This window comes from Chrysemys picta, chromosome 5, assembly GCF_011386835.1.
Source record: "Chrysemys picta bellii isolate R12L10 chromosome 5, ASM1138683v2, whole genome shotgun sequence".
NCBI classification, from domain to species: Eukaryota; Metazoa; Chordata; order Testudines; family Emydidae; genus Chrysemys; species Chrysemys picta.
In genome coordinates, this window is record NC_088795.1 from 82,014,520 (window position 1) to 82,041,987 (window position 27,468).

The 27,468-nt window shown below is 43.3% G+C and overlaps 1 protein-coding gene across 4 annotated transcripts in view; it reads right to left on the reverse strand.

Annotated features, from left to right (window-relative positions):
• Positions 1 to 27,468, reverse strand: part of LOC101951371 (EF-hand calcium-binding domain-containing protein 6-like) — a 102,733-nt gene that overhangs the window by 73,773 nt on the left and 1,492 nt on the right. For 2 of the 4 annotated variants that reach the window (XM_005281986.5, XM_005281985.5), the window contains exons 1-7: positions 16,382 to 19,778; positions 8,492 to 8,601; positions 7,475 to 7,575; positions 7,148 to 7,225; positions 2,236 to 2,412; positions 1,541 to 1,678; positions 85 to 185 (exon numbers count right to left, since the gene is read on the reverse strand). In XM_005281986.5, the coding sequence (XP_005282043.2) occupies positions 85 to 185; positions 1,541 to 1,678; positions 2,236 to 2,412; positions 7,148 to 7,225; positions 7,475 to 7,575; positions 8,492 to 8,601; positions 16,382 to 16,694 (1,018 nt within the window). In that variant the 5' untranslated portion in view covers positions 16,695 to 19,778. Of the gene's footprint in view, positions 1 to 84; positions 186 to 1,540; positions 1,679 to 2,235; positions 2,413 to 7,147; positions 7,226 to 7,474; positions 7,576 to 8,491; positions 8,602 to 16,381; positions 19,779 to 27,468 lie in introns of those variants that run through there. The other 2 variants (XM_065596790.1, XM_065596789.1) reach the window with 1 other exon arrangement.

The window sequence follows — 27,468 nt, forward strand, 5'->3', positions numbered from 1 at the left end:
ACTTTCCATGATCTTTTTTTCTGATTGTCAGGAAGGTTACTGAAAGCTATGGATTCAATTAACCAATATTTATTTATTTTTTACCAGAAACTTTAGCATTGTTTGAAGATCCATTTTGGAGCTCAGCTCCTAGTTTTTTAAGTAGTATATCTTCTTTCAGAACTCCTGTTCCTTCTGTGTCATACCTGCAAAGAGCAAGAGGAGAAAGTCATTATCAGATTTAGCTTCCTTTCTTAGAGAATAGTTCATGCTTCCTCTGCATTTGTCACCTTCCTGTGAACATCAAGCACTGACAAAACGTCAGCAGAGTCAACCCAATGGACCAGGTTTTTTCAACAAACCAAAATTGAACAATAGAGAGACAACACTCCCAGCTGTCCCCATAATATTAGATAAAATAGAGGCAATGGTACCTAGTGGTAAGCACATTAGCCTTCTATTGTAATATATAAAAGAATAAAATCAATAGGCCAAATCCTGAGTCCTCAACTGACCCCCATTCCTCTGCTTCCACTGACAGCATGGAGCAGTAGATGGGCTCTGCACCTCGTGTTCAGGAGTCATGATCTGACTTAATATCATATACTCCCAATTATCTGAAACCCTATCCAAACCTCTGCATTATCACTCACTCCCATGACAGCAAGGCTGCAAAGGGACCCCGATGTGGTGACAGGGCCAGTGACACCCGATCCTGGCAGGCACCAGGGGCAGGGAAGGCTGCAGTCCTGGCAGAGCAAAGCAGAGTCCTCGGCAGAGAGGGCAGCACAGGAAGCCCTTGGCAGCCCCGCTGTCACGGGAGTGAGTGAGCGGGTCCACGACTGCAGAGGGCTCCCTGCACTGCCCTTTCGATTATCCAAACTCCCAATTATCCAAACAAAATCTGTGTTCCCCAGGCTATTTGGATAATTGGGAGCATGCGGTTATAATAATACGTGCACTTACATACCCCTTTCATCTAAGGATCTCATAGCACTTTACAAACACTGATAATTCTATAAATCAGGTTTATAATGGAAATTACAGTATGAATGATCCTTCCTTGCAGCAGACCTGCTGTTATAACTATAGTGAACTATTGAAAATTCATGTGACCAGTATTTCTATGGAAAGCATCATCACGCTGCTTTGCGCCAGTTAAGAAGCTTTGGTGTTTGCCTATTGGATGCACTAACTGGTTACCACATATTGGAGCAGACCCTGTTCTGCAGCTACTTTGTGTGTGGAACTCCCATTGGCTTCACTTAGAGTTCTGTATGCAGAGCAGCTGCAGATTAGGGCCCACGAGTGGTCAGTGGAGTCCTCTACCCTGTGCCTGGTCTAAGCATCTTCCCTGTGGCTAATATGACAGATGAAAGTGGCTATTTGTATATCTTACACTATCCAGGTTCTCTCCATTTACCATTTCCTCCCTTTATCTGGCCCCACACCAGCATCACACACACATACCCTCACAAGTCTACCACTAACACCAGAGGGGTGCTCTTTATTTTTTTAAATGCGAATGAGAATATTATCTAAAACTTGAATCAGATATTACCTTCTCCAAAGCTTTTCAAACTCCTCATTTCCAATGTGAAAACCTAGTTTGTTAAGTATGTTCTTAAACTCAGGCATCAGAATCCTGATGTCATCACCTGGGTTCTTCTGGGGCATCAGATCAGCAATATCCAGGGACCTATTTCCAACAGAAGACAATATGATCCTTGCCTTATGAAACTTACCCTATGCCTGCTACACAGAAATTCCTCATTCTCTTACAAAGACAGAATTATTACATTAAAAGAAAAAAATCAATCCTGCTATGTACTTGGGGGTTTCTCTACAATTGCGTTATCCCTTAGCAGTGGAAAAGAATCAAGAAGGTAGGTTTGGTTTGGGTTTTTTTTATATGGCCCACTTTGTAAAAGGATGCTTCCCCCTCCCTCCTGATCCCATTCTATAGTCTTGGATGCTGCCAGAGTCAAGCCTGATAAATCCTGAACCTTTTACCAATGAGAACATTTAACATTAGACGCAACACATCAAGGGATGTGGTAAATTCTCCATCACTTGGAATCTTTAAATCAAGATCGGGTGGCTTTCTAAAAGATATACTCTAGTTCAGCCACAAATGATTGGGTTTAATCACTGGGGGAAGTTTCTGGGATCAGTGTTACACAGGAGGCCAGACTAGATGATCACAATGGTCCCTTCTAGCCATAAAATCTATGATTGCTGCAGAAGTGCTTATACCTTTGTTTTGCTTTTTCTTTTAGTTGTGCATGCACCTGTGATGCAGTCATCATGATTCTGTCCCCCAGTCTGTGGTTGATGGGATCAAGCCAGGCTGGAGCCCCAGAAGTAGCAGGATCACGAATTGCTGCATACAACTCTTCAAACTTGATAATGGCTTTGTCCTGTAGTTTAAGCCTGTTACAATGCAGGATTGTGAATGTTTGTTTGCAGTGTTTGCATTCTCTTCAGTGACATAAAAAAAGATAGATCACTTACTGATGGAGAAGCAGACCATACAAATCAAACCTCTCCCTTTCAACACTTCTTTCTTCCACTACCTCAGCTCACATACAAAGGAGAAAGCCATTAAGTGGCAATGACATATATATTAATACTTGCCTTAAATGCACTAACATGTGTTGGTATTAACTCCATTAACATTCAACTAGTGATTAACTGTGGCTGAGCTGGTGGAGCTGGCGACAGCTCAAAGTTGGCTGGCAAAAGATCGTATTGTAAATGAGTCAAAACTGCAGATGCAGAGCCTATCCAGCCTAGCCCGAGAAGTTCCCACTGCCCTACGATTAAATGCATCACCACCACCAGAGTAAGATTTTATTCTTTGACAGATGTCTTCGAGTTGCAGCGAATCCCCAGGTTGCCAGGCAGCAAGCACATCCCAATTGCCACCCAGCAGCTGTAATCAGCTTGCCCTTCCCTGCACAGGTCACAGGAAGTTCCACATCAAGGGGTTCGACAGTAGCCTCATGGTGCTACATAAACCCAAGAGGAATTCCAGGAAGTGTCCAGGCAACAATGTGGATCATTAGCTAGCTCCAAAGTCTACACTGCATTCTCTGTTCCTGAACTCCTGGTATTGACCTTGGCTTTGACTTGGACCTTGACTACCACTCATACCCCAGAACACCCACACAGACCTGATATCAGGTACTGACCTTTGGCCTGATCCTTGACCGGTCTCTGGCTCTGCCCGTCAGCCTGATTACTGCCCCTGATACTGACTCTGAACCCCGGTTGTTGTTCCTGCCTACCTAGCTCCTGCACTAGTCTCGTCTACCTTTGCACAGAATCGTGACCCACTCTTTCTTCTGTACAGTTTGTAACAAGAATGGTCATCTATAGTAGATGTAAGAGAACAGCCTTAATACAAATGCTGTTAGAATACCACGATCTGATCCTTCATGAATAATAACTCCATATGGCTTTAAACCAGGGTGAGGAAAATTCAAGTTGATATGTATCAGAGGGGTAGCCGTGTTAGTCTGAATCTGTAAAAAGCAACAGAGGGTCCTGTGGCACCTTTGAGACTAACTACTTCTGTTAGTCTCAAAGGTGCCACAGGACCCTCTGTTGCTTCTTTCAAGTTGATATGGCTCATCCAAGAATAATTCTGAATGCTGCTGTTGCTTCTGCATCTACACTTACTTTTAAAAAGGAGATATTTACTAGGGACTAGGGGTCTGATCCAACAGCAATAAAAGACTTCCACTGACTTCAGTGGGTGGGGTCTCAAGCACTATGTTCTTCAGTGCCCTATTTACAATATTCAATTAAACTCTTGTAAGACGCCATTTCAATCCAGTCTGCCACTGTACACTTTTAATATGGATTTTTGATCAGTTAAACAAAAATAAGTTGCCTAATTTGATTGGGCATGTCTTAATTTGCCTTTCCCCTGCAAAATACAGACAAGTCATATTGCATTATACTGTGCTTAAATAATGCAAATTTAAATAAGAACATAAGAATGGCCATACTGGGTCAGACCAAAGGTCCATCAAGCCCAGTATCCTGTCCTCTGACAGTGGAAATGGCAGGTGCCCCAAAGGGAATGAACAGACAGGTTATCATCAAGTGATCCATGCCCTGTCACCCAATCCCAGCTTCTGGCAAACAGAGGCTAGGGACACCATTCCTGCCTATCCTAGTTAATAGCCATTGATGGACCTGTCCTCCATGAATCTATCTAGCTCCCTTTTGAACCCGTTATAGTACTGGCCTTCCCAACACCCTCTGGCAAGGAGTTCTTGTGTTTGTTTTAAACCTGCTACCTATTAATTTCATTTGATGGCCCCTTGTTCTTGTATTATGAGAAGAAGTAAATAACACTTCCTTATTTACTTTCTCTATACCACTCATGATTTTATAGACTTCTATCATATCCCCCCTTAGTCACCTCTTTTCCAAGCTGAAAAGTCCCAGTCTTATTAATCTCTCCTCATATGGAAGCCATTCTATACCCCTAATCATTTTTGTTGCCCTTTTCTGAACCTTTTCCAATTCCAATATATCTTTTTTGAGCTGGGGTGACCACATCTGCACACAGTATTTAAGGTGTGGGCGTACCATGGATTTATATAGAGGCAATATGATATTTTCCTGTCTTATTATCTATCTCTTTCTTGATGATTCCCAACATTCTGTTCACTTTTTTGAATGCCACTGCACATTGAGGGGATGATTTCAGAGAACTATCCACAATGACTCCAAGATCTCTTTCTTGAGTGGTAACAGCTAATTTAGACCTCATCATTTTATATGTATTATTAGGATTATGTTTTCCAATGTGCATTACTTTGCATTTATCAACATTAAATTTCATCTGCCATTTTGTTGCCCAGTCACCCAGTTTTGTGAGATCCTTTTGTAGCTCTTCACAGTCTGCCTGGGACTTAACTACCTTGAGTAGTTTTGTCTCATCTGCAAATTTTGACACCTCACTATTTACCCCTTTTTCCAGATCGTTTGTTAATATGTTAAATAGGACTGGGCCCAGTACAGATCCCTGGGGGATACCACTATTTATCTCTCTTCATTCTGAAAACTGACCATTTATTCCTACCCTTTGTTTCCTATCTTTTAACCAGTCACCAATCCATGAGAGAACCTTCCCTCTTATCCCATGACTGCTTATTTTGCTTAACAGCCTTTGATGAGGAACCTTGTCAAAGGCTTTCTGAAAATCTAAATACACTATATCCACTGAATTTCCTTTGTTCACATATTGGTTGACCCCCTCAAAGAATTCTAGTAGATTGGTGAGGCATGATTTCCCTTTACAAAAACCATACTAACTATTTCCCAACAAATTATGTTCATCTATGTGTCTGACAATTTTGTTCTTTATGATAGTTTCAACCAATTTGCCCGGTACTGAAGTGAGGCTTACTGGCCTGTAGTTGCCAGGGTCACCTCCGGAGCCCTTTTTTTAAAAATAGCGTCACATTAGCTATCCTCCAGTCATTTGGTACAGAACCTAATTTAAATGATAGGTTACAGATGACAATTAGTAGTCCTGCAATTTCACATTTGAGTTCCTTCAGAACTCTTGGGTGAATACCATCAGGTCCTGGAGACTTATTACTGTTTAGTTTATCAATTTGTTCCAAAAATATTTTAAAATGGAGCTACTCAAATAATAAAAATGTATTTGTGACTCATTTATACACTGGTTGATAGCAGGGTGGAGGGAATTATTAATCAACCATTAACCCTATTATTTGCTCAGTTCTAATTGCAAGTAAGCCTGAAATTACGTCCACAGTGCTATGGGGTATGCACAGCTGTGAATGGATGTAAGACAATGAAATTCACACACAGTGCCTGCAGTCGTTAATATAATACACAAAATTATTTCTCAGTAACTATGAATTTATTTCACTAGTGTAATGCAGGTTATTTGCCTGAGTACAAAGCTATGACTCAGTGAAGGGATTATATTACTGTCATAAATCACTTCAGGGTCCTTAACCAATTTACGAATGGTGCAAAACAAAAGAATAAAATGAGATTTGAAAAGATAACTGTGATGAAGCTCACATAGCGAATGTGGATCAGACCCCTAGTCCCTAGTAAATATCTCCTTTTTAAAAGTAAGTGTAGATGCAGAAGCAACAGCAGCATTCAGAATTATTCTTGGATGAGCCATATCAACTTGAATTTTCCTCACCCTGGTTTAAAGCCATGTGCTCACAAGCTTCACAATAATGTGAAGCAAAAATCATAGGCAGGGGAATTATGGACCAGGCAGTAAAAATATAGAGAAGGCTGTGAAGATTATGGTGTGTAATACATTGAAGAGGAGCCAAAAGTGTGATGAAGTCATTAAAAAGGAAACAGCAACAGTACAATAACAGGAATAATTCAACCAAATTATTGAGGAAATTATTCCACTTTACTTCATGCTTGTTAGGCTTCCAGTTGAATTACTGCTCTCAGTCTGGCATATCATTTTTTGTAAAGAAAAATCAATTGAGAAGAGTAAAGAAGATGTTTAGAAAATAAGATCCAGGAGAAGATATTAAGAAAACGTACGGAAAAATCCAACTCAGTTTTCTCACACCCTGAGGGTATTTTAGCTGCCAGAACTCTTAGAACAGTTAGGCAATTGAACAAGATGCCGAAGTTGCTTATAGAATCACCATCACTGGAGGTATTGAAAGCTCAACTTGACACCCATCCATCACAGCTAGTGTAGGAATAATAAAATCCAACTTTCAGGGAGACAGACAGATGACCAACTAGAGGTTCTTTTCAACCCAAAGGACTGTCTGAAGAAGAATAAGTTGCAGGATTGGCATCAGGAAATCTACTTTTAATAAATTTGCTTTTTAAATATAAAACTGCGCTCTCCCTCTTATAGTACAATATTTTCCAGACCATGTGATTTAGAAAGATGCATCTGTGCTTTATAGTCACATCATCATATTGTTTCCAGTTTGAAAATAATGTACTATGCTGGCAAGTGAAGGATGAATTTCTTGAGTAGGGAACAAAATTGGGAGAGGGGGCTATTGCAGTAAACCAGGTCTGCCATAGTCAAAATGGAAAATTTGCTCATATTTATATTATAGGTTATGAATAGTGGAAGTCTTTTGCTACCTTCTTTATCTTTTATCTGATCACATACCTTAGAAGAAGTTGCTGATACTGCTTGACGCTGATATACCTTCCCAGAAATTTGGTCAGCATCATTAGTAGCACATCTCTATGAATGAATAAAAGTAAGAAATATATGTATAGTGTAATTTGATCCAGTCCACCTCCATACATTGATAAGACACAAAAGTGAGGGGGGGGGGGAGAGGGAATTGGGAGTAAATATAAAGTATTTCATGGTACTAAATATATGGGAAAAGACCACTGGCTTTGTTTCATACCTTTAGTGATACACATGCATGTGTCAAAGTTAAGTAAGAGGTCCCAGACAATGCAAACTGCTGTGTGAGACACATACCTATTGACCTGCCCCTTGCCCTCAGGGTCATTGTTTCTGAACAGTTGTCTCATAGTAAAATAGCTGCCAGATCTCATTTTTTCACGCAAAATGTGCTCCAGCTTAAAAAAAAATAAAATTGATACACATTTAATAGCAAATATACAAATAACAGACACCTCTAACATGTACTTTTAACTCATTTTTTTCCTTAAAGTACAAGAAGAGGATGTCAACCGTCACTGACAAGATAAGAAATCAAAAAGGAATAAATGTTCCACAATGAAATGATGTATCTTTAATAACCACCCGGGGGGGGCGGGTACTTTCTGTAGAGTCTTGAGCAGGAAAAGAAAAATGTAAATTTTTTTTCTGCTCAGCTATAATATAGGCTTTCAAGTACTGTTGCGCGACTGAATTGAGTGAACCTTATTGGCATTGCCAAGATAAATATGATCTTTGCTTTCTGTGTTATCATTAAATCATGTGTTGCCAAGTTACATTTTGAGAAAACTACAAGCCAAATCCTGAAACCTTTACTCAGCCTGTATTCAGACAAAGTTTCCATTGTCTTCAATGGGAGTTTTCCCCACGAATGACATTGTCATGAGGATGCCATTCAACATAGGTAAATTCATTCTGGAATAATTGTGAAGGAGTGTGTACAATGTTTCAGAGTTTAATTAATACTTATAGAGGATGTTACTAGGTAACTGAATTATACAGACTTATGCTGACTGTTCTTTTCTGTTTGACAGAGACCTTCTAAAAATCATATATTTTTAAAGGACTGGAGCTAGAATTTCCTGTGGATAATATTAAAATTGAACACTGTAGTATAAGTTAAGTTAGGATATGTAGTTATAACCTATCACTGTGCTTGGCTTTCAGGGCAAAAGGAGGAAATGTATGTGTACTTCCTTCATGCCAGTTCACAGGGATTGCTGACTGAAACCTTTCTTGGTACCGATATAGCCTATGAGTCAAATTTTATTCTACCCATTTATTTATATGGACTGTATTTGATTAAAGTCATACCTCATCAGCTTCAATCATGAGCTGTGTCCCAGGCTGAGACAGTAAACTGGTCCTGCTGCTAGCAAAACTTGCTCTGCTTACTGCTGGGTTTCCAGTGTCGGCTCGTTGGCCTGGGTCATTAAAAAAAATAATCAAGTTTCAGAAACTATGAACAATGTATACAGGTAAAGAGAGCTAGTAGATAGGGCACAGAATTCAGTCACAGAGGGACCACCAGATCATCTGGCCGTGGGGAAGTTTAGGCTTGAAATTAGACGAAGGTTTCTGACCGTCAGAGGGGTGAAATATTGGAACAGCCTTCCAAGGGAAACGGTGGGGGCGAAGGACCTGTCTGGCTTTAAGATTAAGCTAGATAAGTTTATGGAGGGAATGGTTTAATGGGATAACATGATTTTAGTCAAATGAACAGCGTGACATCGTTGGTAAATAGTATCAATGGCCAATGTGGGTCTGGCTGGAGAATCTTGCCTACATGCTCGGGGTTCTACTGATCGCCATATTTGGGGTCGGGAAGGAATTTTCCTCCAGGGTAGATTGGCAGAGGCCCTGGAGGTTTTTCGCCTTCCTCCGCAGCATGGGGCAGGGATCGCTAGCTGGAGGATTCTCTGCTACTTGAAGTCTCTAAACCACAGGATTTGGGGACTTCAACAGCAGAGTCAAGAGAAAGGGGTTGGGACGGCTTTGTGGCCTGCATCATGCTGGAGGTCAGACTAGATGATCATAATGGTCCCTTCTGACCTTAAAGTCTATGAGAATCTAGTTGGACCTCCTGTATATCACAAGCCACCAATAGCACCCAGCACCTGCACACTAAACCCAACAACTGAAATTACACCAAAGTATTACAGCCCAAAGGAGACATCATTTGCCACAGGGAGAGAACAGGAGGGACCGAAGTGCACCAGTACCCAAGGTCCCTGCAATGGCAGGGAAATGATTAAGTGAGATATGCCCAGATAATCCTGGCAAGGGACCCGCACCCACACGCTGCAGAGGAAGGTGCAAACCCCTCTGGCGAAAATTCTTTCCTGATCCCATATATTGCAATCAATTAGACCCTAAGCATGTGATCAAGAACCATCCAGCCAAGCATCTGAGAGAGAGAATGCTCAGTGCCACCTCAGAGCCCTGGTCCTCCATGTCCAATGTCAGTTCTCCAGCTGTGGCCATCTCCAATGCTTCCCAGGAAGGAAATAATACATTGGAGCAGGAAGAGGAATATCTCCTTAGCCCCTGAAGCATGAGCTTTAGGAACATAAGATACAAACTGGAAGCGAGCCCCAGGGCTGTTGAGCCTTGACCCCTACCATCACAAGCAACCCTGACAGACAACTGCATTCATAAATTTGTTCAACTCTCTCATAAAACTAATTAACTTGTGTGCCCCCACAACTCCTATTGGGAGGCTCAGAACCTCACCCTTCTGCTGGTTAGAACAGTTTCCAGCCTGAATTTGTTCATGGCCAGTTTATACCTATTTGTTCTTGTGCCAACACTGTCCTTTAGCTTAAATAGCTTTTCATCCTCCCTAGTATTTATCTCCCTAATGTATTTATAGAGAGCAATTATATCCCATCTTCACCTTCTTTTTGCTAGACTAATCAAGCCAAGCTCTTCCAGTCTCCTGTCATAAGATAGGCCTTTCATTCTCCTGATCATCCTTGTAGCTGTTCTGTACACCTGCTCCAGTTTAAATTCATCTTTCTTGAATAGGGTAACCATAACAGTAGGCAGTATTCCAGATGAGGTCTTACAATAGCATTAATGCTTCTTCATCTCCACTGGAAAGGGCAATCAGGAGACCTCGGTTCTAGTCCCTCCTCTGCTACTGGTTTGCCAAGTGGCCTGGGGAAAGTCACTTATTCTCTTGGTCTTATATTCCCTAAGCATATTCTACAGATAATGTGTTGCACTTTGTATTATAGGTATGTTAATAAATAGAATCGTAGATAAAAATGGAGGGCTCGAAAGGACCTTAAAAGGTTATCTAGTCTATCTCCCCATGCTGAGGACAGATCCCTGCAGGACCCCACTAAATACATCTTCCCAGTTTGACAGCTAATCATTGATAACTATGCTTGGAGTATGGTTTTTCAAACAGTTGTGCATCCACTTAATAGTAATTACATCTAGACCACATTTCCCTAGTTTGCTTATGAGAATGTCATGTGGGACATGCCAAAAGCCTTACTAAAATCAAGTTATATCATGTTTATTGTTTTCCCCCCCATCCACTAGGCCAGTAATCCCATCAAAAATGAAAATTAGGTTGCTTTGGCATGATTTGTTCTTTAGGCACCCATTTGAAAAAATCTTGCCGATTGTCTGTGGCTGTATATGGTCCCATCTGGTGCCTTAAAAAAATGTGCAGGTGTATAACTTACTTACAAATATCGATAATAATTTGTGATTGATTTCAATTTGATTGGAGAGGAGGGGAAAAGATGACTTCAGATGCTCAAAGAAATGCCAGTGTGGACTTTCACAGCAAAGAACAGGGGATATGTCTGTGTGTTCTTGAATTTGAGCCCCAAGTAATAAGATATTGACTTAGAAATATTTAAAGTTTATATCTGAAGATTTTTCATATTTCTTACTGTATCTACATACCTCCCTTTTTGACTAATTTACAGTTTTACCTAAAAACACATGAGAATACACACACACACACACACACACACACGGCACAATCTTGCAAAGGCAAGAGAAAGCCAAAAGATGACATAATAAATACGTGTTGGGCTTTTCTAATCTCTACAGTCCAAATTCTGGCTTCCCATTGACTTCAGTGGGTGGCATAGGCTGCAAGAGAGGGTAAAATTTGGTTCAATCAGCCTGTAATAGCACATAAGTGAAGTCATACTCTGAGTGCATGCAAATCAGGGTATACATGTGCAAAACGGTGCCTTTGACATTTCAATGTTCTAAATGCAGCATATTGACCAATGTGTTGTGTCAAGTATGACCCCCAAAGTGACCAAATCTTGACAGGTTTAGCATAAAGTAAGAATCTAAAAGCATGGGAAAGGCCCGTTTCTAAATATCTTAGTATTGTCTTGCACAGTTCTGTACATTTGTGTCATTTTGTTGTTGGTTATACACATTATTCTTTTGACATTCCCTTTTGGCTGAACCAGTAATATAAGCAAATGGCTTGACTGAACATGTCCTGTTGTGTTTAAGGATTACCTCACCAAAGCAACTGAATCTAGGCTAATAAAATGGCTTATTTTTTTCAGTACTTCAGTTGTGGCTGAGCTACATGAGACAGGGGAGGAGAGAGCAAGAAAAGAATAAGGAACATGATATAAGAACCTGAAGAGAATTGACCTGAAAAGAGCACTAGTGCTCCAATGCTGCTTCTTTGCCATCCCATTAGGAATACTCCTGTGTTGTGAATAATGTCCCCTGAACCCTATGTGCAGCATTTGAGGACTGTGGCATCACAATAGTTTGTTCCACATCTTCAGGGTTTTTTCATACATTTTTCAAAGTTTCACTTCCCTGTTTCTATTCTTTTGTGACATCTCAAATGTGGTTCGTATTTTGGTGGAAAAACTAACTATAGAAATTGCTAGTCATTGATTTCTTCTGCATCGGCTATTTGAAGAATTAGATTGTCATGAATAGTCTTTATTTTTAGGTTATTCTTGTCCCCAAGTATAATGTACAGTAAAACATTTTATAACATGTAGCTGTTAATAATAAAATCACAAAAAGTGTTCAGATCTAGAACTTTTAATCCATAGACCATTATAAAGGAGGGGAAGAATCCCTATGTGGTCACCTTTTGGTATTATTATAGTTTATAATGGATTAATAAATAATGGCTATTATAAGCACATTATAGACATGAGTACTAAGTGTTATAGATGGTTATAAGCACATCAGTAGAAGTCATTATAGATGGATACAAGCAGCATTGTACATGAAGAATGTATTCACTTGTTCCGTGGTCCAGAAGGATATGCAGGAGGTCAGACTAGATGATCATGATGGTCCCTTCTGACTGTAAAGTCTATGAATCTGTGAAAAGGAGATGAGTGGCAGACCAGATGAAAGTCTCTGGTGAAGGTAAAAGGAGGGAAAAAAACAGGGGTGACATCATGGTGTTTCTGCGACAGATCACCAAGTCCAAGAGGGAGGTGGAGGAGGTATTTCTAGAACAAATAACAGAAAAATCCAAAACCAGAAAGTAATAGGGAATTTTAGTAGCTACCCAGACATCTGTTGGAAAAGTAATATGGCAAAACAAAAAAATCTCCAGTTGGTTCTTGGAATGTGTTGGGAACAACTTCTTGTTTCAGAAGATGGAGGAAGTAAGCAGGGGTCAGCCATTTGGGACTTGATTATGACTAACCGTGAGAAATTGTTTGCAAATATACAGGCTGAAGGCAACTTGAGTGAAAGTGATCATGAAATGATAGATTTCATGATGCTAAGGAAAGAAAGGAGTGAAACCAGCAGAATAAGGACAATGGACTTCAAAAAAGCAGACTTTACAAATTCTCTGACTCTGTTAGGAAGAAAAATCTGAGGGAAAAAGGAGTTCAGGAGAGCTGGCTAAATATGACTCCATCAGGAGCTCTTTAATGACTTAAAAATCAAAAAGGAATCCTACAAAAAGTGGAAACAGACAAATTGCTAATAACAAGAAAGAAACTATAGCACAAGCTTGTATGGAAAAAAATCAGAAAAGCTAAGACACAAAATGAGTTATACCTAGCAAGTAGCATAAAAGGCAATAGGAAAAGGTTCTTTAAATGCTTTAGGAGAAAGAGAAAGATGAAGGAAGCTAATAATGGATGACACCAAGGTGTTTGAAGTCTGTTTTACTTTAGTCTCCTTCACTAAAAAAGTTAATGTTGAATATTAACAAGGGGGAAGGATCACAAGCCAGAACAGGGAAAGAATGTGTTAAAAATATTTGGATACGTTAGATGTATTCAAATTTGCAAAACCTGATGAAATTCATCCTAGGGTACTTCCAAGATTCCTTCAGCTCATTCTGTAACTGTTTGCAATTATCTCTGAATACTCATGGAGGATGGGTGAGGACTCAAAGGATTAGCAATGGGCAAACATAGTACCTATCTTTAAAAAGGGGAAAGGAAGACCCAGGGAATTATAGATATGTCAGCCTAACTTAGATATTTGGAAAGGTACTGGAACAAATTATCGAACAATCACTTTGTAAACATGTAGAGGCTAACAGGTTGATAAATAATAACCAACATGGCTTTGTCAAGAACAAATCATGCCAAACCAACCTAAATCTGCCCTCCCCACTACCAGGGACCATAGGGATGTGGTGCCAGCCACTTCCGGGAGCCGCGTGGGGCCAGGGCAGGCAGGGAGCCTGTCTTAGCCCTGCTGTGCAGCACTGCCACCCTGGAGCCGCTCCAGGTAAGAGGCTCCAACCCCCTGCCCTGAGCCCCCTGCCACACCCTGCACCCCTCCAGCACCCAACCCCTGCCCTGAGCCCCCTCCCATACTCCGCACCCCTCCCACCACCCCTGCCCTGAGCCCCCTCCTGCACTCCACAACCCCTCCTGCACCCCAACCCCCTGCCCTGAGCCCCCAACCCCCTGCCCTGAGCCCCTGCCGCACCCTGCGCCCCATCTGCACCCCAACCCCGTGCTTTGAGTCCCCTCGTACACCCTGCACTCCTCCTCTGCCCCAACCCCTCTCCCTGAGCTCCTTCCTGCACCCCGCACTCCCTCCCACACCCCACACCTCCTCCCACAACCCAACCCCGTGCCCCAGCCCTGCATTCAGGGCCATAAATGTAATTTCGCCACTCAAATGTGGCCCTTGGGCCAAAAAGTTTGCCCACCCCGATGTAAGGAAAGGATAGTCAAAACAAATGATGCCTTGGGTACATCATAAACCTTAAACACTTTAAACCAAAAATAAATACTAAGTTTACACTTGCTGCACACCACAGATGCATATCATGGGCCAAGTTCTGCTCTTAATTACACTGCCAATGTAACTCCAGTAGATCAACAGAGTTATCTGGATTTACACCACTGTAACCTGAATCAGACCTTAAATCTGTGACTGTTTAAGAAAATTCACCATTTAATAGAACAAGTTTTCACCTAAAAGCAAACCCTGGTGTGGAATGACCAGGGCCAGGTTAAGGCAGGGGCTTTAGGGGCTGCAGCCAAGAGCCCCGGCTCAAGGCGGGTCCCGCAAAAATAAATCACAGGCAGCGATCTCCAACTCTGGGGGGCAACTAAAAGTCACACGGCACAGCAGGGCGCTCAGGCAGGCTGCCTGCATGCCATGACTCCACGCCGTTCCCGGAAGCGGCCGGCTGCTAGCACGTCTCTGCGGCCCCTGGTGGGGTGGGGGAGGCAGCTCCGTGCACTTGGCCTGCCCCCAGCACCCATTGGCCAGGAACCGGCCAATGGGAGCTACAGGGATGGCGCTTGCGGGCGCAGGCAGCGCATGGAGACATGCTGTCCCCCTCCCCGCAGGGGCCGCAGAGACATGCTAGCAGCAAGCTGCTTCCAGGAGCAGCGTGGGGCCACAGCATGCAGGCAGCCCACCTGAGCCCTGCTGTGCCGCCAGCCAGGAGCTGCCTGTGGTAAGCGCCTCCTGGCCAGAGCCTACACCTTGCACCTCCTCCTCCACCCCAACCTTCTGCCCCAGATCAGAATCCCCATCCTGCACCCAAACTCCCTCCCATACCATACACCCCCTCCTGCACCCTAATCCCCTGCACCAAACTTCCTCCCAGGAAAAAGGGTTGTATACAGGGGCCCCACAAAATCTAATAGCCCCGGGCCCACAGGAGAGTTAATCCGGGTCTGGGTATGGTGTACATACTAGCATCTGAAAGCTAAAAATTTGGATAGTTGAGGACATAAATACTCAATGCTATAGAAATATTATTGCTGCACTAAAAAAAAAAAAAATCCTCTAGTCCAATGTACAACAACTTTCCTAATAAAGACCTAACCAGAACACTATTTGGAAATAAAAATGCAATTAAAATGCACTTAAATTGTAATTAAAAACATTTCCATTCAAATTCAAACAAATTCAGCTGAGGACTTCTGATACATAAAGAGGGGAACAAACAGCAAGCTGGTAAATGTTTTGCTTACAAATGGGAACTATCCCTCCAACATTCTCTCTCTCTCTCTATATATATATATATAGAGAGAGATCCTATCTCCTAGAACTGGAAGGGACCCTGAAAGGTCATCGAGTCCAGCCCCCTGCCTTCACTAGCAGGACCAAGTACTAATTTTGCCCCAGATCCCTAAGTGGCCCCCGCAAGGATTGAACTCACAACCCTGGGTTTAGCAGGCCAATGCTCAAATCACTGAGCAGGCAGTTAATTTATACATCTGTCTGTATCTCTCACACACACACACTTCCTCAATTATATCTTCCCTTATAGCTGCTGTGTGTATAGCAAAAAAAAACCTAGATAAGAGGATAGGTCCATCAATGGCTATTAGCCAGGATGAACAGGGATGGATGGTGTCCCTAGTCTCTGTTTGCCAGAAGCTGAGAATGAGTGACAGGGGATAGATCACTTGATGATTACCTGTTCTGTTCATTCCCTCCAGGGCACCTGGCATTGGCCTCTGTTGGAAGATACTAGGCAAGATGGACCTTTGGTCTGTCTGACCCAGTATGGCCTTTCTTATTTTCTTAGGGAATCCCCGTATCGTTACATCATCCCCAACACCTGGTGCTTATGTTGCCTCCCTCTCAGCTGATCCTTATGCCTCATCCCCACACCCCCAGGCATGTGGCATCTGACAGCAGAGATGCATGTTAGGTGTGCTCTCCTCACGCGGCAGCACTGCCAACCCCGGGGGCTCCCCCCAACTCCCATGGGACGGGCCCCTCTCTGCCAGCACTTACCGAATAGCGGGAGCTTGGGCTTGCCCGGGTCCGCGCGGGCGGAGTTCTCCTGCGGCTGCCGTGGGGACAGGAGGGAGCGCGCACCGCGGAAGGGGGGCAGCAGCAGCTCCGGCTCAGGGGGCTGCTGCGGCGGGGCCCGGGTGCCGCCGCTGCCCCCTGCAGGCTGCTGTCCGCACGGCGCGTACCCGCGCAGAGCCAGGCGCTCGGGGTCGCCGAGCCGGGAGAGCGGGTGCTGGATCACAGGCGGCAGCCGGGGCGAAGCGGTGCTGGGAGCCTGCGGGCGGCTGGAGGGCACCTCGCCGCGGGCAGCCATCCTGGCCGAAAGGAGACGAGACAAGAGAAGGCCGATCCGTGTCGGGCTGCTCACCCGCCTCCTCCCCGGCGCCAGGGGTTAAAGCCCCAACACAAACCACCAGAGGGCTGTACCTCGCTGGGTGCGGGGAGGGGAGCCCAACGTGCCCTCCCCTTCCCCTCGTTTAAAAGGCTGCGCTTGGGGAAAGTTTCCAGCCTCCCGTATCTGGGTCAGTAAATGCCTCTGCCCTGTGCTGAGAGCCCGGGGTGCTGCTGAGCCAAAGAAGCCCTGATAGTGCCCCGTGCTCGCCCTGGCCTTTCCTCCAGCAGCCCCAGACTGTTTGGAGCTGGTGGTGTTTCTCTTCTGGAACAAGGGGAGGTTGCTACAGGCAACAGAAAACGCCTGAATCCCTTTTCAACAACATTTCTGCCAGAGAGAGCCAGACGCACCACTGGGAGGTCCGGCTGCATTCCCAGCCCCGCGACAGAAGCCATGGGAGAAAGGGGCTCCCCTCCCCGCGCCTCCCCAGCTTAACCACTGGACTCTCCTCCCTACACAGCTACCGGAGGAGCGTTACCACCAAGAAACGGATTCTTGCATACTGCACGGAGCATGGTCTTGTGAGCATATGTGGGGCTCCCCTTTGTAACAGGCAGCCAGTCCCTTGGCACATGTATGGAAATTAAAATAAAATATAGACTTGAGCCACAGATATCAACCTGACTCCCATCCCCAGGATGCAGCTGTCTACAAATCCGGGACTAAAGTCTGAGTAAATAGATCTACCTTACACTGTATCCTGAAGGTCAATAAACTTGGACTCCCTCCGACCAACAAGGAGACAAAGTTGAGGCGCTTCAGCGGAGAGTGTCTAGCTCCCATACCTTCAAACCCAGGGACTGGAAAAATGCCCTAGGTGTCAGCTATCAGAGGAAAAGGGGCTGTCTATTAGATGGACAGGATAAACCATAGGGCTTTACAGAGATGAATATCAGGCCAACCCATCTTTAAATGCACCCAGAAGTGAACAGAAAGTCAATGCAGATCTTATAGACCTGGTATAATGTGTTCCATAGCCAACACCATCAAGTAAATAAGCAGCCATCTGCATTTTGCACCAGCTGCAGCTTCTAAGTGATCTACAAGGATAACTCTATGTAAAGCATATTACAGTAATCCAGTCCTGAGGTGACACAGGCATGGATAACTTATGAGGTGGACATCAGAAAACCAGGGTCATAATCATCTTCACAGATGCCTGTGGAAAGCCCCTCTGATCATATTGTGTGAGGATTCAGAATCAAAATTAATGATGTACACCAGGGGAATAAGAACAGGAGCATAAGCTTTCATGGGCTACAGCCCACTTCATCGGATGCATGTCCACAAAAGCTTATGCTCAAATAAATTTGTTAGTCTCTAAGGTGCCAGAAGTACTCCTGTTCTTTTTGCGGATACAGACTAATACGGCTGCTACTCTGAAAACTAAGGGAATATGAGTTTAAAAACTATGGCCTAGATCCAAGGAGGGATTTAGACTGCACACCTAATTTTTAGATACCTTGAAAGTCACTGGAATCCCAAAATCCTGAATTAAGCACCTAATCTCCCTATACAATGCATGAGGAGAGATAGATGCCTGAGAATGGGCTCCATAAAAAAAGCATGCTAGTGGGTAGCCAACTAAATTAGCCAATGGGAGATGCCAACTAGATGAGTGTATCCTAAACCCACCCCTCATACAGAGTTAGGCACCCAAGTCTGGGTTGCAGGGAGGTGCTAGCCTATCTCCACTAGCTCTCCACACCTCGGAACCCCTCTCCTAGACTCAGGTGCCTAAACTGTTTTTGCAAGAAATAGCAGAGAAGGTGGTACCTCCCTTATGACTTTTAGCCCAGTGGTTAACTCATTCACCCAGGAATGGGAGACCCAGGTTCAATTCCCCTACCTAAATGGAAGAAATTATTTTAAGAAGAGTCTCCCACTCTCAGGAGCATGTGCGAACCACAAGGCTATGGATATTCTGGTATGAGTATCTTTCAGTCTCTCCAGCTGAAGCTGTTCCATTGTGCATAAATACTTAAATAGTTACTGAGCCAGAGGGAGAGAGTGGATATGATTCCACACTGGTGGTTAGTCCCTCTAATTTATTTAATCCAAAGTGGAACAGTTTCAACAGGAGAGATTGAGGGAGACCCACACTGGAATATCTCATAGCCCAGTTCATGAGCATAGGGAGATCCCTTTTCAACTCCTATCGCTCTATCTGGTAGAGAGGGGACTTGGACTCAGATTTCCGGTATAGTGGTGAGTGCTCTAACCATGGGGTTAAAAGTTATAGGAGAGGCAATGTCTCCTGCTGCTGGATTTTGAATGGGCCTACGTCTGGTATCTGTGCTCTGAGGACCCCTACCAGATAAGTGTCCCCCTGCCTATTGTCCCCAATCTTCACCTTGTTTGAGAATACTGCTGGGATTAGGTATGAGATAGGCATCTGGACGCCTACAGCAAGACATTAAATTTAGACCACTAAGGGATATTTGTGGAGATAATTTAGGCACCGACTGAGTTTAGGTGAGTACAGGGGCAGGCAGCAGATGCACACTGGTATTGTGGATCACAGTAGCAACTAAATCTGGGATTTAAGTGCCTAAATCTTGGGTTTAGGCACCTAAATCCCCTTGTGGATCTGGGCTTCTGGCCCCAGTCCTGCACTACGAATTGCATATGGGTCTCTGTGCCTGAAAATGTCAGTTGGTAATCTCCAACTGTCTGAATGATTCAAGGACATCCAAAATATTTGGATAATCAGAGTTTCAGATTAAACAAAATTTGACTAATTGGGGTATGAGAAGGGTTGGTCTTGATGTGGTAATTGCTTTTTGTTATGACTGTATAAACTGTGGGACTTATTTAACTTTTCATGCTCATACAAGGTACTGGATTGACAGCACTGAATGATTATTTGTTACTTCTCTTAAAACAAACTTAATAGTTTTCAAAGATTTCCTAAGATGAAATGTAAAGATCAAACTATATATATCTACCAGTTTGGAGGTTTAAAAGTGTATCAGGGCACATCTCTTTTCCATAATACAACAACAAAAGGATTATGTCTTGTCTTTTAGATTGTAAACTCTGGGATCATGGACTGTCGTTTAGTATGTGTTTGCATAGCACTTAGCACCCTGGGTCCAAGCCAGTTGTGGCCTTTAGGGCTACCACAGTATAAAGGTATTATAGTATATTATTATAAGCCATAATAATTAACAATTGATTCAATTAAAATGAATGGGAGCAAATTTAGAATTGATAAAAAGAAATACATAATGCACAATTAGCCTGTGGATCTAATTGCCACAAAATATCATTCAGATAAACCAAAAATCACACCACATCAGTTGATTATCTGAATTGTTAAGACTGTGTGAGCAACCCTCTGCTCCAACAGAAGCAGAGTACTGGCACCATGCCCCAAACTGAAGAGAGAACAGGGGAGGCTGGTCTATTGTATCAGCTAAAAGGAGTCTGAGATTCTCCTCACCTCTTTACCCCCTGGGCTGGGGGAACCCCCTACCCTAGACTTCCCTCCTCCTCTGGCCAGCTGAAAGAATGGGGGGAAATCATGGACTGTAACTTGGCCACAAAGCCCTCAGGATGTTCAGCAAGTCCATCCCAAGACTCTGGGAGGCTGTTGAGCTGTGGCCTCCCCACTAGGCCTACTGGGCCCCAAATAAAGCCTGTTACAACAACTCATGTGCATAAAGTTACACACACATATGAGTGTTGGCAAGACCAGGGTCTCTGATGAGAAAAAAAATCCAGAGTTACAATAAAGATTTTTTTTTTTTTAAGATGTTGGAAGAGATATAAACTCTAGGCTGAAGCTTTCCCTGTGGGCAGGGTCGACTCCAGGCACCAGCTTGCCAAGCAGGTGCTTGGGGTGGCCACTCCGGAGAGGGGCGGCACGTCCAGCTATTCGGCGGCAATTCGGCAGACGGTCCCTCACTCCCGCTCGGAGCGAAGGACCTCCCGCTGAATTGCTGCCGCAGATTGCGATCGTGGCTTTTTTTTTTTTTTTTTTTTTGCGCCGGTTGGGGTGGCAAAAACCCTGGAGCTGGCCCTGCCTGTGGGCAGATTATTTCATAATTACTCTTTTCAGGGTTTTTGTTGGTTTCACACCTTCTTCTGAAGCATGTGGTGGGGGACAGTGTCAGAGATAGAATACTGGAATAAATGGACCAATGGCTTGATCCATTATGTCAGTCCCTAGGTTCCCATGTTGAGTAAACTGCAGTAAAATTTTGAAAGTGGAAATTGTACATTAACAACTATATAAAAATCCTGTTGCCATGCTATCTAGAGTGGCTCACAACTGAGTGCCAATCTCATGTCAGATTCTCAGAAAACAGGGCAGACACCCCAAACCAGTGGTATATTCTATAATTAGATTTCACCAAGCCAGTAACAATTGTGTAATCCTGAATCACTATACCAGTCTTACCATGGAGTCACAAGCAGTCCCCTTAGGTACTCCAGCCTATTCTGCCACCCAGACAAATGGGATTTAGCGATAATAGTCACATAAACCAAAATGCACACCAAAGCAGGTTACTCCCAATCCCAAAGGACGAGTCACTTACCACAGATCAATTGGTACTTTGGATCTCACACCAAAGACAATGCTGACAGCCAATTCTATAGTAAATTAACTATAGGTTTATTATCTAAGAGAAAGGAATGAGAGTTATTGAGAGGTTAAAGCAGGTAAAATATAATAACAGATGAGTCAAAGTTTGTAAGTCCAAAATGATAGAAGTTGATGTAATACACTGCTAGTTTCCCAAAAGTCTTTTCAGGGAACCCAGATGTTTCTAGGGATATCCACTTTGCATTTGGTATTTTCTCTGTAAGAATCCAAAGAGTCAGAGATAAGGATTATTCCTTTAAATCAGTATTTATAGTTTCTGCTCACAGAAGGCAATCTGAACTGTGTCTTCACACACATGGGCCAGTGAATTTCCATTGTCGAACACAATGGCCCTTGCTTTTAAGTTAGCACTTTTACGCAGTAAAAATCATGGAAGACGGGTGAGATTCCAGAGGACTGGAAAAGGACAAATATCATGCCAATCTATAAAAAGGGAAATAAAACAACCCAAGAAATTACAGACCAGTCAGCCTAACTTCAGTACCCAGAAAGATAATGGAGCAAATAATTAAGCAATCAGTTGTTCACAGTCAAGCTGGAAGGGCATATCAAGTGTGATCCTGCAGGAATCAGTTTTGGGTCCGGTTCTGTTCAATATCTTCATCAAGGATTTAGATAATGGCATAGAGAGTACAATTATACAGTTTGCGGATGATACAGAGCTTGGAGGGATTGCAAGTGCTTTGGAGGGTAGAATTAAAATTCAAAGTGATCTGGACAAACTGGAGAAATGGTGTGAAGTAAACAGGATGAAATTAAATAAGAACAAATGCAAAGTACTCCACTTAGGAAAGAACAATCAATTGCACACATACAAAATGAGAAATGGTGTCCAGGAAAGAGTACTGCAGAAAGGGATCTGGAGCTTATAGTGGATCACAAGCTAAGTATGAATCAATAGTGTAGCGCATGCAAAAAATAAATGAACATTGTTATGGGTTGCATTAGCAGGAGTATTGTAAGCAAGACACGAGAAGTAGGCTAAACAAGCACCTGTCAGGGATGGTCTAGATAATACACAGTCCTGCCATGATTATAGGGGACTGGACTAGATGACCTCTCAAGGTCCCTTCCAGTCCTACGATTCTATGATTCTTCATTTACATTTCCAAGGCTCCAATCGTGCTTGATGGGTAATTTAATTACAGGGATATATGCAATGTAAAATAAATGCAATGTAAAAAGCAAACAACAATCCTTCATTAGTTTTCATGAAGTTTACACATCAAGCACATTCTCATATTAACACTCACACACACTTTTGGTCTAGGGCCATGGCTCTTAACATTTCCAGACTACTGTGCCCCTTTCAGGAGTCTGATTTGTCTTACGTATCCCCCAAGTTTCACCTTACTTAAAAACTACTTGCTTACAAAATCAGACATAAAGATACAAAAGTGTCATAGTACACTTTTACTGAAAAATTGCTTATTTTCATTTTTACCATATAATTATAAAATAAATCGATTGGAATATAAATATTGTACTTACATTTCAGTGTATAGCACACAGAACAGTATAAACAAGTTGCCTCTATGAAATTTTAGTTTGTTCTGACGTCGCTAGTGCTTTTTAGGTTATTGTAAAACTAGGCAAACATCTAGATGAGTTGATGCACCCTGGAAAACCTCTGAGTACCCCTGTCTAAGAACCACTGATCTAGGGTTAACTAGTTACAGGGATATACATAATGTAATGTGATAACAATCAACAGGTTATAGATAAGTGAAGACAATACCATTAACATTTTATTTGAACTAAATTAACACACAAGTGAATTGACCTGATTATAATACAATACCTTTTGACACTCCTTTGATTTCATAGAATCATAGAATATCAGGGTTGGAAGGGACCTCAGGAGGTCATCTAGTCCAACCCCCTGCTCAAAGCAGGACCAATTCCCAACTAAATCATCCCAGCCAGGGTTTTCTCAAGCCTGACCTTAAAAACCTCTAAGGAAGGAGATTCTACCACCTCCCTAGGTAACCCATTCCAGTGCTTCACCACCCTCCTAGTGAAAAAGTTTTTCCTAATATCCAACCTAAACCTCCCCCACTGCAAGTTGAGACCATTACTCCTTGTTCTGTCATCTGGTACCACTGAGAACAGTCTAGATCCATTCTCTTTGGAACCCCCTTTCAGGTAGTTGAAAGCAGCTATCAAATCCCCCCTCATTCTTCTCTTCTGCAGACTAAACAATCCCAGTTCCCTCAGCCTCTCCTCATAAGTCATGTGCTCCAGCCCCCTAATCATTTTTGTTGCCCTCCGCTGGACTCTTTCCAATTTTTCCACATCTTTCTTGTAGTGTGGGGCCCAAAACTGGACACAGTACTCCAGATGAGGCCTCACCAACGTCGAATAGAGGGGAATGATCATGTCCCTCGATCTGCTGGCAATGCCCCTACTTATACAGCCCAAAATGCCGTTAGCCTTCTTGGCAACAAGGGCACACTGTTGACTCATATCCAGCTTCTCGCCCACTGTAACCCCTAGGTCCTTTTCTGCAGAACTGCTTCCTAGCCATTCAGTCCCTAGTCTGTAACAGTGAACAGGATTCTTCCATCCTAAGTGCAGGACTCTGCACTTGTCCTTGTTGAACCTCATCAGGTTTCTTTTGGCCCAATCCTCTAATTTGTCTAGGTTCCTCTGTATCCTATCCCTACCCTCCAGCGTATCTACCACTCCTCCCAGTTTAGTGTCATCTGCAAACGTGCTGAGAGTGTAGTCCATGCCATCCTCCAGATCATTAATGAAGATATTGAACAAAACTGGCCCCAGGACCGACCCTTCGGGCACTCCGCTTGAAACCGGCTGCCAACTAGACATGGAGCCATTGATCACTACCCGTTGAGCCCGATGATCTAGCCAGCTTTCTATCCACCTTATAGTCCATTCATCCAGCCCATACTTTCTTTAACTTGCTGGCAAGAATACTGTAGGAGACCATATCAAAAGCTTTGCTAAAGTCAAGGAATAACACATCCAATGCTTTCCCCTCATCCACAGACCCAGTTATCTCCTCATAGAAGACAATTAGGTTAGTCAGGCATGACTTGCCCTTGGTGAATCCATGCTGACTGTTCCTGATCACTTTCCTCTCCTGTAAGTGCTTCAGAATTGATTCCTTGAGGACCTGCTCCATGATTTTTCCATGGACTTAGGTGAGGCTGACTGGCCTGTAGTTCCCCGGATCCTCCTTCTTCCCTTTTTTAAAGATGGGCACTACATTAGCCTTTTTCCAGTCCTCCCGGGACCTCCCCCGATCGCCATGAGTTTTCAAAGATAATGGCCAATGGCTCTGCAATCACATCTGCCAACTCCTTTAGCACCCTCGGATGCAGTGCATCCGGCCCCATGGACGTGTGCTCGTCCAGTTTTTCTAAATAGTCCCGAACCACTTTGTTCTCCACAGCATATGAGTGAATTAGCCTGCAGCCCTGTCCTGAGCTGGCACCAGGGTAGACAGTATCACACATGCATCCTAGAGTCATTAAATTATCTCAATAATACTCCTAACATACAGCACATATTTTCAAACTAAAGGCTTACTCAGTTCAACAGATAGAGGAAAGTAGGGGTTAAAATTAATTTTATGATAGAACTCTTAATGCCACCTTCACCAAGTAGTCATTGCAGCTGTAGTCAATGATGTTACTAATTGGTGGCTATTCCCTGAGAAGTGACAGTAAAAAATTATATCATGGGAATCCATGTTTATTCTCTGTTAATATCTTTCATATTGAATTTGCTCTGGTTAGAAGTCAAAAGAGGATTTTTCTGTCAATTAACAAGGTCATTCTCGTCTAATGTAACTGAATTTGCATATATCCACAGCCCTTCGTCTTCAGTTTTTACTGAAAATTTCCCAAGTTTCCAAAAGCTATTATGCTGTTTTTACCAATTTTCAGACAAATTTTGGAGGCCGTGGGGGAGGCAAGGGCACCATCTCCTCACACTGCCTCCTCTACCTCTTCCACTTCCAAGCCCACTCAGAGAGGCGAGATGGTGGCTCACAAGCCAAGACAGCCTAGGTTACCAACCTATCATCTCTCTTTCAAGAGTGGGGAGCTGTCAGAAGTATCTGACTCAAGTGCTGGTTTATGTGAATCCCACACCCACAAGATACACATTACCAGCTCTATAGATAGTGATTAGCAACCAAAGCAAATAAAAGTGAGTGAACTACTTTGCATAGAATCATATAGCACTGAAAGATACCTTGAGAGGTCATCTAGTCCAGTCCCCTGCACTAAGGACTAAGTATTATCTAGACCAGTGGTTCTCAAAGTCGGTCCGCCGTTTGTTCAGGGAAAGTCCCTGGCTGGCCGGGCTGGTTTATTTACCTGCCGTGGCCGCAGGTTCGGCCGATCGCGGCTCCCACTGGCCGCGATTCGCCACTGTAGGCCAATGGGGGCTGTAGGAAGGGCGGCCAGCACATCCCTCGGCCCGCACCGCTTCCCGCAGCCCACATCGGCCTGGAGCGGCGAACTGTGGTCAGTGGGAGCCGCGACCAGCCGAACCTGCAGACGCAGCAGGTAAACAAATCGACCCGGCCTGCCAGGTCTTTCGCTCAACAAGTGGCAGACCGGCTTTGAGAACCACTGATCTAGACCATCCCTGACAGGTGTTTGTCCAACCTGCTCTTAAAAATCTCCAATGATGGAAATTCCATAATCTTCCTAGGAAATTTATTCCAGTGCTTAACCATCCTAACAGTTAGGAAGCTTTTCCTAATGTCCAACCTAAACCGCCCTTGCTGCAACTTAAGCCCATTGCTTCTTGTCCTATCCTCAGCTGTTAAGGAGAAAATATTTTCTCCCTCCTCCCTGTAACAACCTTTTATGTACTTGAAAACTGTTATGTCCCCCCTCAGTCTTCTCTTCTCCAGACTAAACAAACCCATTTTTTTTTTAATCTTCCCTCATAGGTCATGTTTTCTAGACCTTTAATCATTTTTGTTGCTCTTCTCTGGACTTTCTCCAGTTTGTCCACATCTTTCCTGAAATGTGGCACCCAGAACTGGACACAGTACTCCAGTTGAGGACTTATCAGCGGGGAGTAGAGCAGAATTACTTCTTGTGTCTTGCTTACAATACTCCTGCTAATACATCCCAGAATGAGGTTTGCTTTTTTTGCAACAGTGTTACACTGTTGACTCATTCCTGCTAAAAAGGTCAAAAATGAAAAACTGTTTTTATGTTTCAGAACCTAAGTGTTTTATTGAAAGTTTAAAAAAACCCAGAATATTTACTCTATTTTCCCAGAAAACTGTAAAGTTAAGTTTTTGCAACAATTTTCACCTGTTTTTTAATTTTTATAATAAACAATAATAAATTCCTGGGAAATTTGAAACAAAATGTAGGGCCTTAAATATATCACACCTAGAGCAACCTATCAGTCAGCAGAAAAGTTAGATGGTAACTGTGAGCCTCCGCTTAGTACCCTAATCTCACTGGCCTGGGTCTACAAAGCCAGTGAAGAGCTGAATACCTAATTTCCTAGGACCTAGAAAATCATTGGAACAACTATGAGATCTGCAAAGCCTGGATTAGGTACCTAGGTTCCCTATAAAATGAATGAGGACAGATAGATGCCTAAGAATAGAATCCACAAAAGCCATCAGGGAGCCACCTAAACTAGTCAATGCAAGATGTCAACAATAGGGGTGTGTCCTAAGCTCTGCCCTCTCACAAATCAGGCACCCAACTGTGGGCTACAGGGAGGTGTCTATCTCTGCTTGCAATCTGCAGCCAGGAATCCTCTTGTGGAGTCAGGCAGTTTAGGCACCTAAACTATTTTTTGCAATAAATGCCAGTGGTGGTACTGCTGCTGCTTCCCCCTTATAACTTTTATCCCAGTAGTTAGAACATTCACCCAGCATGTGGTAGACCCAGGTAGAGGGGGAAATTGAACTTGGGTACCCCACATCCTGGGGGAGTGCACTAAAAATTATAAGGGATGTGGTATCTCCACCCCCTGGATTTTGACTGGAGCCCAATCTAGTAGGTATGTTCAGAAAAAAATTACAGGGTCAGACCCTGCAGGAGGCATAGACATCCCCCACCTACCTCCACCTGGTTT